This window comes from Talpa occidentalis, unplaced genomic scaffold (assembly GCF_014898055.3).
Source record: "Talpa occidentalis isolate TD23 unplaced genomic scaffold, MPIMG_talOcc4v2.1 talOcc4.7, whole genome shotgun sequence".
NCBI classification, from domain to species: domain Eukaryota; kingdom Metazoa; phylum Chordata; class Mammalia; order Eulipotyphla; family Talpidae; genus Talpa; species Talpa occidentalis.
This window is the reverse complement of record NW_023605083.1, coordinates 43342527-43352419: the sequence shown is the minus strand read 5'-3', so window position 1 is coordinate 43352419 and position 9893 is coordinate 43342527. Positions and strand designations below refer to the sequence as shown.

Genomic DNA, 9893 nt, shown 5'->3' with positions numbered 1-9893 from the left:
CTTAAATTGAAAGGCATTTTCTTGCAGTCAAGGGCCCAGAGTAACCTGCTCACCTAACACAACCAAACAAAACCCAGCATAATATGTAAAAGAACAGTTTTCATAACACTGAAGGTCAGCCAATAAAGGAAAGATATCACTGAAAACAAGAAATAAGTGAGCCCTATTCACTGCCTTCAGTGTTTCCAGGCAGGACATGGCATTATGAAGGAAAACTGGGAAAAGCCTGGAAGAATGCCTGACTTAGTTGATAGTCCAGGGACACCAGGGCAGCTAGAGTTTACAGAACAGACAAGAGAGAGCTGCACACAGAGAGAACCCCGGAGATCTGAGGGTGATCCCCCTGGAATAATTTGCAGAGTATTGATCACAATATCTCCTATCCAATAAAAATAAAAATTTACCACATGGGCACAGAAAGAAGAAAACCTACAGAGGAGAAAGAGTAATGAAACCAAAAGAACTAACATCTGTGTTAGAATTACAAAGAAGTACATTACAATAGCATAACTATTCCATATATTTTAAAAGGTATATAAATTTATAAGAGCCACATTGAACTTCTAGAAATTAAATGTACATTGGGATAAAAAATATGTGAGATTAGCAACAGATAAGGTATGAGAGAAATTAATTGAATTAAAATTAAATGAAAAGAAATTTAAAACAAAACTCAATCCAAAAGAAATCAGAAAAGCAGGTATAAGAGTAATGAGAAAGGAAACAAATAGAAAATAAATAGTAAGAGTAGACCTAAATCTAGTCATGTCAATAATTTACATCAAATGTTAACTCATTAAACATTCCAAGAATAGAATGCAGAAAAAGCAAGACCCAACCATATATGTTGTTTCAAAAAAACACATTAAGTATAAAGATAGACAGGTTTAAAGCAAGGGGGAAAAGATACAATATGCAAACAATAAAATAAGAGGGCTGGGGACAAGTATATTAATATCAAATTAAGACAACTTCAAAGTGCATTACCAGAGATAAAGAGGGGTAGTTTCTAAGGATTAAGTGTTGACACATCAAAGATATAGCAATCATAATGTGTGTCTAATAAGAGATTAAAAATACATAAATAGAAATTAATGGACTCAAAGAAAAACAGAAAAGTCCATCATCATAGTTGGAGATTTTAACATTCCTTTCTCAGCAATCAATAAGAACAATTATTTGTGTTGCTGGTTTGAAAAGAGCAAACTCTTCATTTGTTTGAGACAAATGGGTTGTCACTTTCATTGGAAATCCAATTTCATTAGATTGTTGGAAAAATCAAACAAAAGAGCTATTATTTACTGTCCTAACTTGTTACATTTTTGTGCATACTAAGTAGCTGCCCTATTCTCTCACAGTGACCTTGAGATGTGTAGGGGCCTGGGGTAATTAATATACACGCAGTACCTTACCAGTTAAGTTACAACTCTGTTCCTTCCACGCTTTTCTCCCTTCAAAGCACTATTTTTATGGTATAACTTTCCTCACATTATTTACTGTGTTTATCATACCATTAAAATGAAAGTGGTACTAAGCGCACTGCCCTTGTTCCTTCTCATTTTGCCTTACAGCAAACACAATTCTGCTGTCAGAAAGGTCTTGGAATCTCACTTTTGGCCACAGGACAAAGCAGCAAGGGCCCTGTGCTTCCCACAAAATTTAAGAGCTAATTATAGGTTTCAGTTGTAAAAGAAACAAACTGTGCGCCAAACCTGGCTCCACAAACTACTCAGCTATCCGGGATGAGCAGGAAGTCTCTGCAACTTCATCAACGAATTTTTAATCAAAAAACCTTTGCGAAACGTGGACCCTACTTCACTATTCACAGCAACCTGAGCAAAACATATGCTTCCTTGGCTTTTTGTGATTTTGCGTGTTAGGTTTCGCTACTTCCTTCATCCTGTCTCGAATAATCACTTTACATAGTGCCTGATTCTTGTAACACTAGCTTATTAAAAGTTTGTGTGATCCTCAATGGAATATTATTCAGCAATCAAAAAAGATAAACTCATGCCATTCGCGGCAACATGGATGGAGCTAGAAGGAATTGTGCTCAGTGAAATAAACCATAAGGAAAAAGAAAAATATCGGATGGTTCCACTTATAACAGGAATATAGGGGAACCAAATCAGACATCAGTGTAAAAAAAAAAAAAACAATAAACAGTACAAAACACAACAATGCATAAACAGACAGTTATAAACCAGAGACATAAACCTCCTCAGAGGGAGGGAGGGAGGAGCACAAAGGACTGAAGTGATGGTGCACAGGTGCCTTAGAGAAGGAAATTTTCTATGGGGACTCAATCTGAGGGGATGGGCGGAAGCAAATAAAAGTTTTTTTAAAAAGTATAAAATCTGGGCCTCCCTGGTGGACCAGCGGTTGAGCGCTGGGTTGCGAAGCTGCCCGCGGCCTCTGTGGCACCGGTTCGATCCCCGGCTGCTTCCCGGCCACCAGAAGAGGGTCCCACATGGCGCGCAGACCTCTCCTGCCGCCCGCTGCTCCCCTCAGCAGTGTACTTCGGTCCTTCTGCCTGCTCTGCTCTCCGCTCTGGCTCTTGTGAATTCTCTCACCCTCCCGCGCTTCTGACTGTACCCAGTGCTTGTATAAATAATAAATAAATAAATCTTAAAAAAAAAAAAACCAAAAAAAAAAAAAAGTATAAAATCTTAAAAAAATAAAAAAAATACTTTTGCAAAAAAAAAAGTTTGTGCAATCCTATGTCAGTCCTCTGGAGAAGCCCCAGTCGCCCCAGCACTTGAAGAAAATGTTAACACATACACTTTTAGGAGCTTAAACCACCGCTTTCCCGAACTCCAACTTTGCATAACCCCAGGGGCTCCTCAGGGCGCGCATCTCCTCGCTATCCGCGAGCAGCCCGACCAGACCTTTAATAAACCCGCCTCTGCCTTCCCACCGCCCCCCGGGAGGCGCACTTCCGGCCGCGGGGGCGCTCGGGAGCGCGCCCGGCGAGCCTCCACCAATCAGCGGCTCCGCTTGCCCCGCGCGAGTGCGCGCGCGCACACTTGTGCGCAGGTTCGAATCTCCGCAGCTTCGCGGTTGCTCCCCAACGTCCGGTCCCACTCCGGCGGAGGCCGAGGCACCCCGCGAGGACTCCGCCCGCCCCGCCGCCCCGCCGCCCCGCCCCCCTCACCTTCCCGCGGCCGCCGGGCCCCCGACCTGGTCCTCGCCCTCCCTGGCGCGCTCCGCCCTCCGCCCTCGCAGGTCCCCGCGCTCGGCCTCCCGCGCCGGGCGGGCTCCGCCCGAGTCTCCGGGGCCCATGGCCAAGCGGCGTGCGGCCGAACCGCTGACGTTCCACGTGCCGTGGAAGCGGCTCCTGCTCTGCGACTTCCCGGAGGAGCCGCCGCCGCCGCTCTGGATCCCGCCGCCGGTGGCTTCTCCCCCCGGGCAGCCCCTCGGCGTCCCGGAGCAGCCCCGAAAGCGCAAAATCGACGCGGGGGCCATGGCCGAGCCTTTGACTTCACCCAGCAAGCGCCGCGACGGCGGGGACACGGGCGCTCACCGGGGCGCGGAGCGTGAGAGCAGCGGCCTGGAGACGGGCGAGCCGCCGCTGCAGCCGCCGCCAGGGCGGCCCCCGGAACCAGGGAGGAGCCCCGGGGCGCCCAGCCCCCGAGGGGAGGTGGCGACGACGGGGCGGGGCGCGCAGAGCCCCCGCGGGGAGACTGGGGGCCCTCACAGCGCCAGGTAGGGGCCGGCGGCGGGCGGGGCGATCTGCAGGACTGGCGGGGTCAGGGGGGGAGGGTCACGTTTGTCCCGGGCACTGCGCGCCCCGGGAAGGAACAAATCGTCCCCCTGTGGACTCGTGTTGGTCTGGAAGTCCCCGAAGGCGAAAGCTGGGGTTCCGGCTGCAGAAACAGACGCCAGCCCCCAGGCCACCCTTGGCAGCTTTGGGGGGAGCTTCCGTAGCACTTGGCTGCACTAGGGGGACAGACCTTAGGATGAGGTCTTAAAGCTGGAGGGAAGCTAAGGAAGAGGGGTGAAGAGGGGTGAGGGTCACGGCCCCGTGTAGATCAGTGAAGACGTTGACTGGGAACCGCTGTGGGCTCAGCAACCGACGAACGTCAGAGAAAGTTGTAGCGCGCTTTCCTTGGTTGGACCGTGATTCACCCTCCCTCCCCTCACCCCGAATTCGTGGTAGATTTCTCTTTCTGGAGAGTGCGACCAGTGTGGTAGCCATCAGGTGGAAGTCACTTGGGCAGGGCACAGGTCTTTGGTGAAGAGGAGCACCTCCTATATCTTGGGGAAAGGCAGTGTTGCAGCAGTTGAAGTGAAAGTATTAGCTCAGATCCAGTGGCAAAGGGTCGTTGTTGAAAATTAATTTGGGTCCTAAGGTAAAGCATGGATGATGTTCCTCCTCGGGAAATGATTGTTTTGCACATGAGAGCTAAGCCTGCCATGTGAAACAAGTGAACACTTGAAAGGTGACTAGACCAGATTAAGATGTACGTTAAGTGTGAGATACACGCTGGAGTTGGAAAAAAAATCTCCAGAAATGTTTATGTGGATTACACGTTAAAATAATTTGGAGATACAGACTTCAATAAAATTGTAAAATTAACTGTACCTTCTTTCACTTTTTTAAGTATGCCCAATAGAAAACTTAGGATTGTGACTCGCTACATGTTTATTGGACAGCTTTGGTCTAGACTCAGAAATTCAAACTGTGTTTTGGCAGTTCTGGGTTGACTTAGTAAGAGATTTGGGGATGGAAGAATCAAATGTGGGGCTCAGAATTCACCAAACTTCAGTCACTACAGGATAGTGTCCACCCCACATTTCTCCATAGTATCTTGCACTGGCTTCCCATTGCCAAAATTAAGGATTCTTTGTCATGGCTTTTTTGTTAATAAAAATCCGAGTTAAAAAAGTGAGAATGCTACCGTTGGGAAAGATTTTCCTGTGGTTCTGAGAAATTAGACTTCATCATGTTGAGCATTTCTGGGTGAAATTATAAATTGTAAGTAGTTTATAATACTTCCAATTTAGAAATTAGAAAGCATGAACCTTACTTAGACTTTCTTCTTCAGATTGCATTTAGAGGTTTAAAATCGACTTAAAAGAGAATAATAGTCATCCAGACTTACTTGATACCAAGATAAGTAGTTACTGGGGTAAGCAGTGCACACAGGTGGGCTCTTGAGTTTCCCACTCAGGAATGTAGTGAAAACTCAAGACATTGGGTAACAGTTGGAGCAGTGTAGTTTACTTAAAGCGAAAAAACTAGAGACAACACTAGGGGTGCCACTTTTAAGAGAAGAGGCTTCTTACCTGGGTTTTGAAGGCTGTAGAACTTTTGCCAGGTCTCTTCCTCCCTCTAATCTTCTGGTTTGTGGTCTCTCTTCCAATTAGGTGGTAGGTAGACCTGGGATAAACTAAAAATACACCACTAGCCCTCTAGCATCCTAGCAAAGATCTTAACAGGAACATTGCAGGCTATTAGTGGTAGGGGTATGCAGCTCCACAATTCTAGGGGTGGGTGGGGGGGTGTCTTTCCACTAGTGCCTACTGCTAGTGATTTGGTAGCTTCTTGACTCTATCCTGTCTCTCACACCTGTCCTTTCCATACTGGGTACTCTGAAAACCTTTCTTTTTCAGGTCATTTTTCATATGCCACCCATATATGTCCTTGGCTTCCCTACTGCTGCGATATGTTGCACATTGATAAGAGGGAAATATGGAAATGGCAGCTACTCAAAGAAGAGTTTTCTTAGTAGGCTGGTAAAAGTGCCTGCCTAGAATCTTACAGACACACACATCTCTTACATTATAGCAGCGACTCCTGGTCTGGAACCTTTCTGCTTCCTGTAGTCACTTTAAGCCCAAGACAAGGGAATAGCAAGTACTAGGGGTTGTCCCACACCAAGACTAGTCCCCCATTCTGTTTACTTGGCAAAAGCCCAGGAACTCTCATGTTCCTTTTATCAGGTCTGTTTCATGAGCTGCTTCTCTCCTGCAAACCAGAGTTAAACATGGTTTCTGCAGCTTCCCTCCTTCCTGCTTTATAGACACAGGTTTTTGTTCACATGTTTTACAGTTCATTACTATGGGTTACAACAAAAACATGCATGTCGAAGTTAAAAAGCTTTTTAAATTCATGCAGTAATTGTCTACCTGGTTGCTTTTGCCCTTCTTATAAAACTTTAATTCATGCTCTCACCTTTGGGATCTCATGCAGGAAAAACATTTGTCAAATAACTCCTTTCTATGATGAAATCTAGATAGAATAATGCTACCTCTTTTCAGTCCTAGAACCTCAGAATATTTCCTGAATTGTTTCAGATGTTTTCTGGAAAACCAGATATTCATTAAATACGTTATTTTCTCAAGTTAGTGCCACTAGTCAGTGCTGACATTTCGATATATTTAATAGAAGGTAGGTAGAATGTGTTTCTGTTACTGGAAAGAAAATGATTTATAGACTTCTTGGGCTATAATAACTAGCAATATTGAGCAATATATTAAAGTTTAATTTGCACTACAGTCCTGCATTTTACTAAAAAGGAAACAGATCAAGAGTAGAGTTGGGTGGTAGCGTTATCATGTAAACCAAGTCTTTATGGTGGCTGTTTGTGATCTTAGCTACCAGATTACATTGGTGTCATTAAGGGAGGTTTTTTTGGCCCATATTTATACTGGACTAACCAATTTTTTCCGAAGGCATAAAAACAGATCCTTGTTTTTAACTTGATATTGTAAGAGGGGGAGGTTCCAGGTTCCCTGCCCCACCCAAGAAGGAGGGTGGAGCTGAGCAGGGAACCTGGAACCTCCCCATTTCCTGGGGACCACCCTGTTACAATTTTACTTATGAAAGTGAAAGTTTTCTTGGCATCATTTGAAATACATTTTTATCCCAGTATTAAAGATTATTTATTCTTAATATCTTAGTGCCTAAGACACTGAATAAACTTTATTCATTATAGATCTGTGCTTTGCAGTAAAGTAACACTGCAACTTGAGCATTGGCAGGTGTGGGTAGTACTGGCAGTTGCCAGATTTTGAAACTTAGTATGACAAGAAGAATGTAAAATATCTCTCATTACTTTTTAAAAATATTGACTGCATGTTGAAATACAATTTTTTACATATTTGGTCAAATAGGATGTTCAGATTAATTTCATCTCTTTATTTTGATTACTGGAAAATTTGAAATTACAAGTGGCTCCTGTTAGCTTTCTGTTGGAAAGTACTGGCATAGCAAGTATGAACCTAAAGTAGGAGCACAACATAGTAGAATAGATATATAAACATCCATCTGGGAGGCGTGTTACCCTCCAAAATGATTATTGTGGAAGCGCCTGTATGTAATCCCAATGCTGGTCTTTTGCACAGGTATTTTTGAAGCTTTAGAAATTATTGTTAGCTTTGCATTTCATTGGGACATCAGCTTCACTTCATAATTACTTAAAACAATTTTATAGTTATTCAGAACAAGCTGTTGAATTGTTAAGGTGCTGGTACTCAGATTTATGGATTTTGTTAGATTTTAAAGTTAGTTATGTGTTTTAGTCTTGCTACTTGCCATATTTATACTTTAATATTTTATGAAAGGTTGTTAAAATGTAAAATTAATCCCTGAAAGTACTAAAACTCAAGGAAAAAACCAAAAAAATTAGTATGTATGTGTGCTTTTAGTTTTTCTACTTAAAAATAAATAAATAAAATTGTTTTGGGATTGAAAATAAACAAAATAGCCAAAGGCTCTTTCTTTAGTTGAAAATAGGAACAATTTGTGGAACGAGATGCTCGGAAAAATTTTTTTAAATTTAAACTACTTACAAGAAATATGCAATTTAATGAATATGAAAAATATGAACATTTGATTGAATCCAAATAACTGATTAAGCACAATTAAAAATGTATTTATTGATGATGAAAAGTAAAAGACTACAAAATCTTAAGTGAGTTTATTTTTAAAAAACTTCTTGAGAGGAAAAAAAAAACCAGTTTTTTCTATACTACTGATGTACTTTCATCTCTTTCCCCCACCCCTAAAGCTCAATGAAGAATTTTGGCAGTATAACACCTTCCAGTACTGGAGGAATCCTTTACCACCTCTGGATCTGGCAGACATTGAAGACATAAATGAAGATAACCTGACAAAACCAACGCTCCAGGGCAAGAATGAAGTGGTTGAGATTGACATGGAATCCTGACAAAAGGAACTAAAGAAATGGGTTTTTCTGAAGCTGAGGAACCTCTTTAAATTTATGTATTCTTAAGGAAGAGTTATTTTCCATACCTAATGTGATTGGTTCCCAACCCTGAAAAATGAGGAAAGGTGGTTTTAAAGATAAATGCCTGCAGTCACTACTGAACTTCCCAGTAGGGATTTATCAAGAATATATAGTGCAGTTATAGAGGAAGTGTTCTATGTATGCATTCCTAAAGGAAAATTTTGTTCAGATTCTAGCTTTGAAGATACTGATCTTATAAGAAGAATTCTGACAGTTTGAGAGATAGGGAAATACTCAAATATTCCTATCTGCACCAAAAAGTTAATGGTACATGAAGTAAATATTGTTTTATAACAATTGTTATTAATAAAATGCTTTCTAATACATTTTATTGACTTCTTAGTTAAATAGCTGATGTAAACATCTATGCAAACTTAAAATGTGAGGCATAAGAGTTTTCTAAATGTAAAGAATTTCAATTTGGGTAGCATGTTTGTGTAACTTTCAATATCTGGTGTTTGTTAAGCTCTAATAAGGGCAATCAAAAATGGATAAAAACAATGAGAAATGAATAGGTGCTTTCCCTTTCCCCAGGATAAGAGGAAAGATATTTATCATATTTAATTTCTTACTTTTGAGTTGCTTTAAGGGCATGATTTTTATTGCTCACTAGTTTAAACTTTTTAGTTTAAAGGAGAGAACTGATTTGAGCTGAAGCAATGCCTCTTAATTAGCTTTGTTTTTATTTGTTAATGGTTTTGTTACAACTAAATTATTGTGTTACTACATTTCATAAATAAAGTACACAGTTGTGTTTGAGTTATATGAGTATTGATGATTAAATTAACTTTTGTACTGCATTCAAAATGTTGACTTTGTAATTGAGTAACTCTACCTTGCTTTTATGTTTTTGTTAATGACATTAGATCTAAAATTCAGGAAGGTTGATAAATGCCAACTAGAGAAAAAAATACTGTGTGTGTACTGCAGCATTTAAGTATGGGTTGACATTAATGAGAATAGAAGAAAAACTAGAATTGCTTTTAAGAGTCAAGACTTTGGAGTCAGAGTTCAACGTCTTGTGCTGCTGTTTTCTATATATTAAGGAAGTTATTTTTCATCTCCAGGCCCCAGATTCCTCACTTGTAATATGAGAAAAAATAAATAGTATCTACCTCAGAAAGACTGTGTTGTCAAACAGTGTACTTTAGATGCATCATCTTGCTTAACTCTCAGAGGTTAAAAAAAATAAAGGGCCTCCCCTGGTGGCGCAGCGGTTGAGCGCTGGGTTGCGATGCTGCCTGCAGCCTCTGCAGCACCAGTTCAATCCCCGGCCACCGGCGAGGGTCCCGCCAAAAAAAATTTTTAAATTTAATTAGGGGCCTCCCTGGTGGTGCAAGGGGTTAAGCACCACACTATGAAGCTGTCAGTAGCCACTGCAGCAGGAATTCGATCCCCAGCCAGGGAGCAACCCACATGGTGCAGCAGACCTCTCCTGACTTCAGCCACTGCTCCCCTCAGCAGTGTATTTCAGTCAGTCTGCCTTTTCTGTTCCCTACTCTGTCTCTGGTGAATCCTCTCACTCTGCACTTCTGGCCTGTACCCCAGTTCTTGTATGCATAAATAAATCTTGGGGAAAAAAAGTTAATTAGAATATACGTGCTTGCTGTAGTTGTGCTTCATTTTGCTTTAAATTGC

General features: G+C 41.9%; 1 protein-coding gene across 1 annotated transcript; it reads left to right on the top strand.

Annotated features, from left to right (window-relative positions):
- Window positions 1-3247: 3247 nt before the first annotated feature.
- CUNH9orf40 (chromosome unknown C9orf40 homolog) lies at window positions 3248-9402 on the top strand. Its single transcript, XM_037494321.2, is given in 3 exon segments — window positions 3248-3586; window positions 3589-3705; window positions 8016-9402. Coding segments are annotated over 3 exon segments (582 nt in total). The 5' UTR covers window positions 3248-3280; the 3' UTR covers window positions 8175-9402.
- The last annotated feature ends 491 nt before the right edge of the window (window positions 9403-9893 follow it).